The following is a 14,490-nucleotide window of genomic DNA, read 5'->3' as shown; positions in this document are numbered from 1 at the left end:
TCAAAAAATGTCATTCTCTGATTAAAAAAAAAAACATTAGCAATTGATGCAAGAGAAATGACTGAGAGAAATGAACGTGTTTCTTATTCATAACTGGAAATAAAATGCAGGTCGAGACCAACAAAAAAATGAATTATAATACAACTTTACGTAACAAAAGAGTGCAACAGTATCAAAAACATAACTAAATTAATACTTATTTATCCTTAAATAAAATTATAATAACATAAAATACATCATGTCAGCTGTTACTGAGGTACGTTTTCGCTGCATCTCTTCAGTTGTGGTTCCTCTTGGTAAAAGTGTCCTGGGAAAAACTTCAAATATTCACACGTCTATACACCCGACTTGTCAAACTATATTTCTGACTATTTAGTTAGTTGTGACTGGTTTGTTATTCCAACCTTTGGCCTTAATCCATGTCTTCTAATTCATCAACTTCAGTAAAGATGTCACTGAAGAAGTACTTGGAGACACTTGTGGGTTCTTCATCTGAGTTCTGCTGAGTAGAGAAAGATCAAATCCGGTTTTATTAATACAAATATACAAAGTGACCATAAAAGCACTGAAATATCTGACCGCATGATACCTCAATGACAGATGCAGTGGTGAAAGCAGGGGTCTGTGAGGGTCGCTTTACTCCAGGGTTGGTTGCAGTGGTAACAGGTCCGGCTGCTATCCGCTTTCTCTCAGGACGTGCGGTGTTGACTGCTGGTTTTTGGGGGCCTGGTTTGGCCCCTCGATGAGCTGCTGGGGGTCCTTGTGTATTCTTCGATGAAATGAAGGACAGGAACCCTTTGAGTCTTCTGCCAGGTCTATTGGAAGACATCCAAATGAACAAAAATGGACCATAACATCTAGAGCAATATTAAAGCCAATACACTGCCCTGGAGAGTTTGCACTGAAATTTGGTGATAATAAGCCTTTTTAGCAGGATTTTTTTTTTTTTCAAGATGCAGGGCTGAGTTATTTTTTTTCAAACCTCTGAAGATTCACATTCTGCTTTAAAAACTAACAAAATGTAGAGCCACCCACCTTGTAAGCGGCCCACTTGTGGCAATAGGCGTGATTTGACTGACACTTTGCAAGTCTGATCTACTAGCCAACTCAACTGTCTTTTTGCCTGAGAGGTCCACTTTTCCCATGATGCCTTGGGAGGAACCCTCCTGGACAGAATCTTCAGAGACAGGTGAACGAGTATTATCGCTAGTCGCAGAAAGGTCTGTAGTTGCTTCTCTGTCAGAGATGGTGGTTGATATGGAGTCATCCGTTGATGAAATGACAGCGGGTACAGTTTGCTCTGGCACTGATCTCGTCTCTCGTGTTGAAACGGGTAATGAGGTAGTCTGTTTAAAAGAGAGAGCTGCTGAGTCCTCTTTAGCATCACCACCTCGAGCGTTTCTCCGTGAAACAGGGATGGGTTTAACTTGCAACTTTGCTGAACAGAAGAAAGTGCATTAAATTAAAGACATGCTTTAAGTTACGAAAAATTCTCTTTCTAAAAAAAATGCTTTTCTTAACTCCAATTCATCAAAGAATACTGAAAGAAAATGTATGATGGTTTCCACACACAAATGTTTTCAGCATCGATAATAATCAGAAATGTTTCTTGAGCAGCAAATCAGCATATTAGAATGATTTCTGAAGGACACTGAAGACTGGAGTAAAGATGCTAGAAACTCAGCTTTGCATCACAGGAATAAATTACATTTTAAAATAATTTCAAATAGAAAAGTTATTTTAAATTATAATAATATTTCACAATATTTCAGTTTTTACTGTATTTTTTTTAATCAAATAAATGCAACCTTGGTGAGCATAAGAGACTTCTTTCAAAAACATGACAAAATCTTCCCGATAACAAACTTTTAAAAGCTCCCTTACCTCTCCTGGTACTCTCAGGTATTTTTCTTTTCTTTTCCATATGTTCCTTCTCATCATCAGTCCCCTCTACCACAAGGCTTTCCAATCCTTCCACTAACACATAAAGAAACTGGGTTATAGGGCAGTGCAATGCATTAACAGATGTTAAATCTGTACCATATATGCTCATTTTTAGAGCTGGAAATGTTCTCACCATGATGACTCTCATCTTTGGTATTCTAGGAAGGAAATGGCCTCAGTTTTAGTCACATATCAGTATTTATCTAGCATTTATAGTTTTTAAATTCAAGATGCATGTTTTACCCCCTGAGATGTGGAGGCTGGTGTCTTGCGTTTCAATTCTCCTGTCCTAGATTTGCCCACGTCTCCCTGTTCACTTTTCTTTTCCTCATCCTCGGACACAGAAATTAAAGCGTCTGTGATCAGAAGGTGAGATACCCCCCTGCTCTCACTAGCACTGAAATTAAGCACAATAGGTAGAACATGGAAACATTTGCAAATAAGACTTAAATCCGCATTAATTTGGCTAACAAATTCTCAACCGGGACAAAACTTTCTCACAACATCCTCCTAATGTTTATTTAGCTCTCTCCAAGTGTTTATGGTATCAGATAACAGTTTAAAGCAAAGGTACCTTTGACCATGAGAATGCGACTCAGATGCTGCCACAGGTGGGAGGAGCTCTGTCCGAAACCCCACCCCCTCATCTAAAGTGGGTGGGATTTCTATGAGAGACGGTATAAACACAGGTTCCTCAGGCGTGGGCTCAGCAGATGTGTCTTCTGATTCACATCCAGGATGTTCCACAGTGCTGCCTTCACAAACTTCCTCAGGATTAGTTCTATTGTTCTCATCCAGCATGACCACAGTTTTCTGTCTGGACTCGTTTTCAGAAACAACTGGCAGGGTGACATCTTTGACTGTCTGAATTACAGAGACATAACACATGATATTTATTATTTTGATGTCCTTATTGTAATAATTCAACCTGACGTGGTTTGATAGTATTTAACACACATTTAACAGATATTTTACCTCTGCTGATTCAATGCTAGATGCTCCTTGTTGAGCTGCACTTTTGGATACATCAAGTTCTGTGGTAACTACAGCACCCTCTTCAGGACTTTTACTGAAAGTGGTCATGGAAGGCTGAGCAGCAGATGGCTTCTCATTTAATACTGCAAGAAAACATATGCAAACATAAACAGATATTTGCTTTTGTTTTTAAATGATTTTAATAAATAAATTATTAACTTATATGTTGCATAATAAATTGGATTTAATTTTAATAAAATTTTCAATAATTATTTTTGTGACAATAAATCACATTTACACACAATATTCTTAAAAGATTGGATGATAACATAATGAACATTCTTATAAGTAATTTTAAAATACTGGAAAAAATATATAATTTATAGTAGGACTAACACATATTTGAAGTTTTTTAATCGTTATTATTATTTAAACAATCATGTAAATTCTAATAAATCATATATATTACAATAATGAATAAATAAAGTTTCATTCAATCTTATGTTTCATAATAAAATGGAACCTGGTTTTAATGAAATTTTCAATCTTTTTTTTTTGTTGCAACAATAAAGCACATTTCGAAACCAATTGTTTAAAAAAAATCTATTGCTGTAATCACAAAAAATACATATTATTAAAAAGTTAAAATAATTTATACATGGTATTATGTTAATTTCTGCTTGTTTTTTGTTTTTTAACAATCATATCACAGTGATGAAAATGAGAATGAGAATTAAAAAAATATGAATACAAAAAATATATATGCAAAATGTAAATATAAAAAAAGTTACAGATAGGTAATAGATAAAACATAATTGTGGCTGTTACATGCTGTGGTTGATGTCGTGCCGCTTTGTGTCTGTGCGCGTCTGGATGTCTGAATCAGGTTTGGTTGAGGTTTGAGTTCGCGGTACCTCCTGACAGGTTTAGAGGGCTCAACTGATGTGCTCTGAGATTCGTTCACACTGAAACAACATACAGACATTTTTAAATATCAGTCTCATATTATGGAATCTGAATTGTTGCCATTGGAAGTGTTGGTTTTAGATATTCAAGGAACCATGTTAATATGCAAACGGTTCTATTTATTGTATTTTAAAAAAATTAATTAAATTTAAAAAGTTACACCACAAAAGAGAGAACACTGACTAACACTATCAGTGAAAAACTTACAAATAAATAATTAAAAAAAACGAAATAAATGGGCCATATACGACACTTTTAATACCTTTTAGTCAGCTGTGGTTCTGATCTCGCCCCTTCTTGTTCTTTTATATTTTCCTCTGTGATTATATCATCATTCTTTCTCTTCAAAGATAAGACCGATCCATTATCTTCTTTAGTCACTCTTTCAGGAATGACTTTGGGACTGTCTTCTCTTCTTTCAGATGATATATCCGGCTGTAGTACCTCAGGGCCGATGGTAGAGGAGTCTGGCAGGTGATCCACAGGAACACCGCCTTCTTGCATTGCATTTTTATCCTGTTCTGTGGAAGACGGACCCTTAGAGGTCCCCAAAGAACCTGTGACAAGTTCTGGAGAGATTTGTTGCTGTGGAGCTCGTCTGGTTCTCAAACCTTGACCAATATTAGGTTTGGGTTTGGAGGATCGACCTCTTTTGCTTGGTGGAAACTGTGTCTCATGTTGAATGGGAGCAGGATGAGCATCGGTTGTCTGTGATTTGATTGGTTCTTCTTTCGGGGTGGAGGTTTCTTCAGCAGAAGGTTCTGGAATATGAGTTTCACAGCTCGAAAATTCAACGTCACCTTTTGTCTCTGAATCGCAGCTTACCGAAGAACCAGACATGACGGCTGTTTCTGTGATAACTTCCTCATGGACGACCTCTTCATGTACAACAATCTCATTTCCACCTGAAAAAGATTTTGATCAATCAATCATCTTGATTTGATTTAAAGGAAAAAAGTTAATTTGGACTGAAGGAAATAAGAGGGTTGAACTATGAAGTTATTCTTACTTGTACAGGGCATTTCTGATGTCTGGATCATCTGAGCTGAGTTCCCGATGGTCAGAAGAGTCTGGGCCGCTTCATTGTTGATCTCTTTACATACTGAACGATAGATGTATAAAAATTAACTACCAGAATTTTAAAGCTTTTGGGTAAAATATCTGCATTGCATGTAGTGGTGGGTGATATAAGCAAAAGGTAAATCACACAATATTCTTTAAAGTTTGGATGATAACATAATATACATATTCTTATGGAAAAGTAATTTAAAATTACTGGAAAAAAATTAATAATTATATATAATTTATAGTAGAACCAACACAAATTTAAATGTTTTTATTTTTATTATTTAAACAATCATGTACATTGTAATAAAACAAATAATATATAATACAATTAAAAAAATTATGAATAAATAGTTTTACTGAATCAGAAAATTAGACTTCTATCAATGCATTTTTGCCCATTTTTATTTCATAAAAGCTTTTTCATCAATTGAACATTGATGTAAATTGAAATTAAATAAAATTATCATAAATATTTTTTAAATCCAAACATATATTATTATTATTATAACAAATTAGGTACATGGAAATTAAATTTAAAAAATATATTATAATTATTTTTTTCCTCTCAGAAAACTGCCTTCTGGATCGGTGTATTTTTGCCCAATTAAATGTTGGGATATAACATTTCAGTGCATACTGCAGACCTTTTAGACTACATATGATAACTAGACACAAATGCATGGTTAATCCATATAATAACAATTCATTTGGCAGTTCTTTCAGCTCATCAGAGAACGTTTCCTTGAGAGAGAGTTTTGTCTTACCCTCCATGTGGTCCGGGTCAAGAAACTCTATGACATCCTTCAAAACAAATCAGACACAAATTAGTACCATCTCATCAAACACTACAAAAACATTCCAATTCCAAAGTGAAGAAACTAAATTCAATTTCACTGCAGATAACAAAAAAAAGGAAAATGTAGAGATGGTCCTCACTGCAGAACACAAGATCCAGGGGGCGAGGTTGGATCCAGATCCAACTCCTCCCACCTTACATATACCTAAACCTACCCGTCTCCACCCCCTGATCCCTAAACCTACCATCTCCACCCCCTAGATGTGGATCCAACCCCGTCCCCTGGATCTTTGTTCTGCAGTGAGGGGCTACTGAAAATGTATGTGCATTTATGATGGACACAGCAACAGTAAACAGAGGAAGCGTCAAATGTGACGAGAGACATAGATGATGTTGGTGAGACTTACAACAAGCAGGTCCAACTGGCCAACAGGCACCGTGCCCTGATCACATGACAACTCGGGGCACAAAGCATTCTGGGATGTGCCCAGGATATCAGGCACATTCACAGAAATGTCCAGCTGGGAGACAATGGGAATGAATCACAATAGAGGGAAGGACAATGAAAGGTAGGAAGGTTGTGAGTTTATGATATGACATGCAGAAATGAATATGAACAAAATTGCAAAACAAAAATAAACTCACTTTTTGAAAACCATAACATAATTTATGAAAAACAAGCACACTGATGGCAATAATATGTGATAAAGGTGGTCCCACTAGGGTCCTTTTTCTTAAGATAATACATAAACATACCTCTTCCATGGTTTCTACCACCTCTGAATTAACAGGAGGTAGATGGCGTAAACTCATTGGCACAAACGCCTGGTTTTCCTCTTCAGGATTTGAAGGAAAGTCTTCCTGGCTCAGGACAGATTCTTCTACTTCCTCCTCCTCATCACCATCTTCAGTTCCAGAGGCCAGTAAGGTCACCAGTCTAGATTTCCCCCTCCTAGGCATGCCCTGTTTCAATCTGGGACCTGGTTTTAATTTAGCTCTCCGGCCAGGTGCCTTAATGTCCTGACCACGAACTTTGGAAAACACAGGAAGATCAGAGAGCTCTTCCTCATCTTCCTCTTCCTCTGCCGCTGCCTGTATTACATGCTGAGAGAGCTTAGGGATCCTTCCTGACCTAAATAAAAGAGAAATGATAATTAGCATGACAACCAAAACTGAAAACAAGACCACAGAATAATGCCAAAAAATATAATGATCATCAAAAATAAAATAAATTGATTCAAACATTAATCATACTTGTTTATCACATGATTCTGGATCTATTCACAATTACATCTGCATTGCATGTAAAAATATTTAAAATAATTTACGGCAATAGAAGTAAAGCTGCAACAAAATAAAATATAGACATTAAATGAACAACTTAAATGAAATGAGAAATTCTGCATAGGCAACTAACTGAAATAAGTAGAGTTTAAGTTAAAGTACTAAAATTACTCAAAACTAATCTGAAATCAAAATATATTTTTTTTTAAATGACAAAAGCACATGAAATTACTAAAACTAAAACAAACATTAAATAAAAATAAACCCCCCATAAAATATATATAAAACCCAACTCAAAATATTAATAAATACTGTAACAGTATATAAATAATACTACAAAAATGCAGTTGCATAAACGGTTATTAAAATGATCTAAAGATTCTCACACTTACCTGGTTGGTTTATTGAATATCTGTTCTTGTACAGCACACAGGTCAGGTTCTTCTTCCTCTAAATCTTCCAGTTCAAGGAGAACTGCAGACTGCTTCTTCTCTTTTACAGAGGCTGAAGGCACCTAAAAAGAGCAAATTATACAATTTATTAGATAAAACAGGCAGATAAAAATTACTTTGTACAGTAATACACTAATACACATAAAACTATCACATCAAACAGCTGAGAACGTCACCTTGGGGTACTTGTCCATCTTACTCTCCTCCCCGGCTGAGGTCCCGTTCTCTTTGCCTTTAGGCACAGGGCACCTGTTCCCCCATCTGCGGCTGAGGTCTGGGATCGGTCTCTGCAGTCGACCTTTGAGCTGAGCTGGTTTAACAGCAGAACTCTTGTATCTACTAGAAAAAGTTTCATTTTCAGCCCCCAAATCGTCTTATAACATTATAAATTATAACTGCACTAGTAGTGCAGAAATTGCATTACAGTTCAAAAGTTTGGGTTCAGTAAGAGTTGTTTTTTTTTTTTTCAAATTAATTAATACTTTTATTGGGCAAAGAAAAAATATTTTAAATAAATGCTGTCCTTTTGAACTTTTTTATTCAACAAAGAATCATGAAAGAAAATTCATCATGGTTTTCACAAAACAGCAGCACAACAGTGCTCAAAACTGATAATAATAAAAACAAATGTTTTTGCTGATGAAAATTTAGTTTTTTCATCACAGGACTATATGCCATTTTAAAATATATTAAAATAGAAAATAGTTATTTTAAATTGTAATAATATTTCACAATATTATCGTTTTTCTGTATTTCTATAAAATAAGTGCAGCTTAAGTGAGCATAAAAGAGACTTCTTTCAAAAACATTAAAACAAAATCTAACTGACCCCAAACGTTTGAATGGTAGTGTACCTGTAAATGCACCTTTAAACTGAATAGTGTGAGCTATCTGTAACCTTTTAATAATATATTTGGGTTCATTCTTACCTGTCATCTTGTGACTGGCCATCAGAAGTAAGATTTTCACAGTCCTCCGGTTCATCTATTTCAGCTACAAAACATGAAATTTGTTTTTTTTTTAAGTTTGAATTTGAGTTTGAATTTATTTATTAGGATTAACCCCTTGAGATGTAACATCTCGTTTTCGAGGGGGTCCCAAAATACAACGCATCACAATCACAACAAAATAACATAAAACAAAACACAAATTAACAATACATCCAGTGAATTAAATAATTAAAAAAAAAATGTTTTAAATAAAAATGTACTAAAGTTTCATTAGGCATAGGCTGTTATTTCCAATTCATCTGGACTTTTACAAGACAATGAAAATGCTTTTTTTTTTTCTCAATTGTTCCTTGCATACCCTCTCCATTCGTCCTCTTGATTCTCCTGTCTGGAGTATTCGTCCCTCTTCCTCTGCGCTTCTTTGGAGTGGTATCACTTCCTCCATCATTTGAGAGGTCCTCATTCTCCTTTTCTCCAGCCACCACATCACTGTCTGAATCCGATGAAGAGTCCATTTCCTTTCTTTTAGCTGCTGCATCAGAAAATAGTGCAACTGTGCATGAGAACTTGTCCAAAAAACAGTGAATCATAAACAGATGGACAGAAACAAAAAAAAACTGACCTCTCACTTTCCTTTGGACTCTCCTCTGCGCTTTAGCCAACTTGATGAGCTCTTTGTTTTTGTTTTTCTTATTTTCCTCGTTTTTTAGGATCTGCTCCATTAATTTTTTGAAGAAATCTAGATCCAAACGCTGCTTCTCCTCTGAAAATGCACTTCAGTTTACTTCATTTTCAACCAAATGTCTTAAAACGTAATTTAATAAAGAACCAATTTCATTTTTAAAAGTTAGAGACTTTAGTCTTTGCAACTTTACAGATCTTCTTTATGCATCAAGGGCTTGTAACACTTCAAAGAGAAAGGAAATTTGAAATCGCATCATATGACCCCTTTAAAGAAGTAAAAGGTCACTTACTAAAAGCTTTATCTATTCTCCATGAGTTATTTCTCTCCTCTTTCTTGAACTTGTTCTAGAGGAATGAGAGAACAGCAAAGAAGAGGGTAATAAGATGAGCTTGTATTTTACACCACCAAATCAGCATATTAGAATGATGAAGGATCATGTGACACTGAAGACTGGAGTAATGATGCTGAAAATTCAGCTTTGCATCACAGGAATAAAGTTCATTCTAACATATTCAAATAGGACATTTTGAATTTTAATATTTCACAATATTACTGTATTTACTGTACAGCCATGGTGAGCATAAGAGACTTAGTTCAAAAACATTTTGAACTAAAAATGTACAAACTCCAAACTTTTAAACAATAGTGTAGATGGTGAAATCAAGTACTATATAAAGTTTAGAGCACAAAACACAAAGATATTGTGACCACCTTAATCTCTATTCGAGCTCGGTGTGGAAACAGCTGACCAATCATGGAGAAGTCTGTCCCCACCATGCTGATGGCCAAGTAAAACATTTCAGTCTCTGGAAGAGTCAAAGAAAAGATCCTATATAAATGAAATGTATAACACACGTTGGATTAAGAGGTGCATTTTGACTGACTTCCGACCTCCATTGGACCAGGGTTTGGTGTAGGTGCCCTTCCTAAAGCTGGAGTAGGTGGTGGTAGAGCCACGTTCAAATATAGGATCTCTGTCTTCTGCCGGATTGGGTCCTTTTGCCCTTGACACCTGGACTGTTAAACTACACACACACAACAAAATAAAAAGCTGTTTAACGTAGGAAGTTCACCTTCAATTCTACTAAAATGAATTCTCTAGGTTCTGGACTACATTTCTCAGCAGCTCAGGGGGGAAAAGTGTTACTGACCTCTCCTCGTCTATAATCAGAGAGCCATCCTCTGCCACCTTCACCCTGGGCACTAGAAGAGGCTCTTCCTCCTCCGGCTGGGTTTCTTGCATTCTTTCCTCATCTTCTTCATTACCAACATCTTCTACAACTGTCTCCTGAACTGATGGAGCAGCTGGAGTCTTAGAAGGCCTGAAGAGAAAAATCATAATTCTAAATCATAAACGAGAAAACAATATCTTATATTGGCATCAAGGTGATAGACAGAGTGATCAGGCTTACGTTGGTGTAGGAGAGTCATCTAATACTGTCTCTGATGCTTTCTGCTCCTCTTCTGTGAAAGACCTGTACAGAAAAACAAGACAGGGTTTGATATAAATCAAGGCATAGGAAACTGGAAAATACTGTCAATTAGAGGTTTGTCGTAATTGCTGCACAGCATTGCAAATCCAATAACAGCATTTCCATATACATGCACTTCTAAAACACACAGAGAAATTAAGAGCGGCACATACTTCATTGGGTTGGAAACAGGCAGGTAATAGATCAGCTCTCTCATGGTCATTTTAGTGTGGTCTTTGGGTGCTTTGCATTCTTTGATTCCCATCTTGGGTTTCTTCTTGTCTTCCTAAATGTATGCATTAATGAAGAGTTCAGGGTTTCATATTAAAAGCATTGAAATAATTCCCTTACATATTCCCCATAAAGTGTCTTAACATATGTAAGGATCAAACAGCACTTATTAAACTGTGATTAAATGAAAATCCTATTTAACCTGGGACTAAACTAAACTAATCTATACCAATATATACACATACATATACACATCCGATTCCATACATACAATAAATGAGTGGGATTTTATATATTTTATTAAAATATACACTACTGCTATTTTTTTTTTACATTTTGAAATAAATAATACTTTTATTTAGCATTAAATTGCTCAAAGGTGATAGTAGAGAATTTTATAATGTTACTAAAAATTAATTTTCAAATAAATGCTGTTCTGTTGAATTTTCTACTAATTGAATCCTGAAAAAAATCTATCATGGCTTCCACAAAAATATTAAGTAACTGATTTTAACATTGATAATTATAAGAGGATCATGTCATACTGAAGACTAAAGTAATGGCTGCTGAAAATTCAGCTTTGTAATCACAGGAATAAATTACATTTTAATATATATATATATATATATATATATATTGATATTCATAAATATTTAAATTGTAATATTTAACAGAAAAAGGTTATTTTAAATTGAAATAATATTTCTCAATATTACTGTTTTGCTGTATTTTTAATGAAATAAATGCAGCCTTGGTGAACATAAGAGACTTTGGTCAGCTATTTAAAAAACATAACTTACTACATCGTACTAACCCCACTCTTAACATGCTTTGACCCAAACATGCCTTGATTATTTCTGAGTAGGATTTTATTGTTTATTCTTTAGCCAGATTTTAGTTTTTGGTTTAAATATTTGGAACTAGCTGCCAATGTTTGGAGCAAAATACAGCTTTTCTGATATATAAGAAGAAAAAAAAATGAGAGCACACCTAAATACTGAGATACAAATCCAGACAGCAAACTAATATAAAACACTTCCATACCTTTCGTTTGTTCATTTCTTTTTTAAGAAGCTCCCGAAGTTTCCGTCCCTGAGCTAACCTGACCATGTCTGCTGGGTCGTTCAGAGATTTCAAGGATTTGATTATCTTCGATGGCGTCTTAAGTTTATGAAGTCTTTCTCTTAACAGATCCATTTGGCTCTGGCCCGGAGACGGCCCAGAATCACTCTCCTGTTGTACAACCAAGTCTTCCACAGCAGAACGAGCCGGAGGGTTTTCACTGTCCAAAACGGTATCAGGTTGGGAAGTTATAAGTGGATGTTGGGACTCCCCTTGCTGAATGGTCAATGGCACAAGAGTATCCTCCAATCCCCCATCCTTTTGCATCTCTTGGTCATTCTGCAGTGGGGCTGCAGGGATGGGCTGAACTTTGGCCTGTCTGCCTCCTCCAGAAGGTCTCCATCTTCCAGGAAGCCTGGGGTTATGGACAGGCGCAGGTATCTGAAGGGAAGACTCTTCAGTGGGGGTTGAGGTTTCAGGCTCACTGGGTGTTACTGGTTTTACAGGGGACTTGGATGGGGATTTAGGAGTCCTGGAAGAGGCTGGAGAGGCTTGTGGTTTGGCCAGGTTGGGCAGAGCTGTGAAGCGTTTCCTCCTCTGAGAGCCAGAAGTCGCAGAGGTGCTTGCTGAATCCTGGGCATCAGAACTTTTAGATGCTGCATCCCTGTTGTGAAGCAAAGAATCAGTGATAAAATGGGCAAACTCTCTTGCATAACATAATATTTCACCTAACTTTTTTTTTTTTGAGGAATAGACCAAAATTTATGGGTAGTTTAAGTTAAACTTCAAGCAGCTTTATCCTATGATGTGACATGCTATAATTTGCTACAGCTCAAATTAATCTTCTGTAATCAGTAATTACTAGACATGCAATTTTTATAAACTAATATTAATTGACAACTTGATGGAACATTTGAACTTTTAAAAATTAATTTGTCACATTGAAGGACCGATTACAAAAAGAAAAAAAGTGAACAAAGTCATTAAAAAAGGTGAAATATTAATTAGTATTCATTCACTTATATAATTTAATAATACATAACATGTTATATATTATATATGCATATATGTATGAAAAAAGGTTCAAAAAACTTTCCTGATGTCTTTATTCAAATTGCATGATTCTAAATAATAAATACACACTTTAATTAAATGTAGTCAGATGTTTATTAAACGGAAAGAGTCAGACTCACTCTCCATGTTTAGTGGCCTCCAACTGGTCACTCGGGCAGCTGCTCTGAGATGCTTCCTCATTGGTCCACTCCAAAGCTGCTATAGGTGGGTCAGTCTTCAACTTATCAACCGTGACCTCTGACCCCTCAGATGGAGCGGAGTCAGCAGAAGCCTGGGGAGGCTGAACATTATCTACAGACGCATCTCGAGAGGCTGTCTGAGCTCGGCCTGTGGGCTTTACATTGGGCCGAACACTGATTCTCGATCTGCGTATCATGTTTCTCTGAGGGAAAAGCATAAAAGATAAATATATAGGCTATATACATATATTAGAGCTGCACAATTAATCGAATTTCTAATCACGATTACAATTATGGATGCCACAATTACGTAATCGTTCAAAGGCCACTTATGTTATTCTGAGTGCTTAAGATGTTATCTTAAGGGTTTTTCCATTGTTTTAATTTTAGTTTTAGTATAACACTATAATACCATTTATATTTTTACTTTTTTTATAATTTAAAGAAGAAACCAATCCGATGTATAGGCCTAGTTGACATTTGAGGCTTAATACTATAGAAAAGCACTAAAAGTTTTTCAGTTAGTGTTTTCAGCTTGTTTATTTTCATATAAAAATAAGGCATGCAGTTGCATCAAACAATGTAATTTGTGATAATCGTAATTAATAATCGCAATTTCAAGGCAATAATCGACAATTGTGATTTTTGTCATAATCGTGCAGCCCTAACATATTTAGAGGAAAAATGCATGCATATATATATATATATATATATATATATATATATATATATTTTGCAAATAACAGACTTCAGTTAACAGGTTAGCTCAGTTCAGTTCATTATAATTATACTGTCATGCAAGCTAAAAGTCTTTCCGCCGGTCTTAAATTAATTTTGACAGTTGAAGGTGGTCTTAGTCCCAAATCCGATTTAATGTAATAGACTATATGTTTCTTAAATTAACAACAACAAAACAGAAACATGTGACAACTACAGAGACGTTTACAACAAAAAACATTAACGAACTACTTTAAATCGAATTTTCATTTCTCACTTCAAAGCACAAATATTTAGTTTACAGCTACTCGCAACAAATTGCTCTTTTAAAAAAGTATTTCGATTTTCTACAAATTTTTTAAATGTTTTTTTTCTTCGACTGTCCATTGAGTGTGCCCTCCCTGTCCAACAATGTCCATTAACCTCGTATGCTGGACGGTTTATTAGAGCAACGTTGCTTTTTTACAAAACCACAATGAGTATAAAGCTGTGGAAATATCATAAACTTACTTTATTTGGTATTCCAGGGTGATTTTATAGTAAAATCTTCAGCGGCTCACGTCCTCCATGCTTGCTGTTTGTTACTGGGCATGCGCAGTTGCGCACTGTATGTGAGGCCCGGAACGAACGTTTTT

The 14,490-nt window shown here is 35.5% G+C and overlaps 1 protein-coding gene across 2 annotated transcripts; it reads right to left on the bottom strand.

The window, feature by feature from the left end:
- Positions 1 to 101: 101 nt before the first annotated feature.
- On the bottom strand, positions 102 to 14,481 carry LOC107662073 (transcription factor TFIIIB component B'' homolog). Of its 2 annotated transcripts, none has more exons than XM_016451958.1 (28): positions 14,366 to 14,481; positions 13,079 to 13,341; positions 11,868 to 12,549; positions 10,766 to 10,878; positions 10,533 to 10,595; positions 10,272 to 10,442; positions 10,012 to 10,145; positions 9,832 to 9,926; positions 9,410 to 9,464; positions 9,058 to 9,198; positions 8,794 to 8,967; positions 8,415 to 8,478; positions 7,662 to 7,824; positions 7,426 to 7,547; positions 6,506 to 6,881; positions 6,157 to 6,270; positions 5,718 to 5,754; positions 4,895 to 4,987; positions 4,148 to 4,790; positions 3,748 to 3,884; positions 2,917 to 3,062; positions 2,519 to 2,781; positions 2,188 to 2,341; positions 2,078 to 2,102; positions 1,885 to 1,977; positions 1,036 to 1,438; positions 590 to 815; positions 102 to 502 (listed from the first exon to the last, which is right to left on the bottom strand). In XM_016451958.1, the coding sequence occupies exons 2-28, from the start codon at positions 13,333 to 13,335 to the stop codon at positions 413 to 415; spliced, it is 5,034 nt and encodes a 1,677-aa protein (XP_016307444.1). In that variant the 5' UTR covers positions 13,336 to 13,341; positions 14,366 to 14,481; the 3' UTR covers positions 102 to 412. The 2 variants fall into 2 exon arrangements, with proteins under 2 accessions (XP_016307444.1, XP_016307434.1); XM_016451948.1 differs by having other exon boundaries at positions 2,519 to 2,808; positions 2,920 to 3,062.
- Positions 14,482 to 14,490: the final 9 nt, after the last annotated feature.

The sequence above is a fragment of the Sinocyclocheilus anshuiensis genome, unplaced genomic scaffold (assembly GCF_001515605.1).
Source record: "Sinocyclocheilus anshuiensis isolate Anshui unplaced genomic scaffold, SAMN03320099.WGS_v1.1 scaffold457, whole genome shotgun sequence".
In the NCBI taxonomy this organism is placed as follows: domain Eukaryota; kingdom Metazoa; phylum Chordata; class Actinopteri; order Cypriniformes; family Cyprinidae; genus Sinocyclocheilus; species Sinocyclocheilus anshuiensis.
Note: the sequence above shows the minus strand (reverse complement) of the source record. Positions and strands in the feature narration are given on the sequence as shown.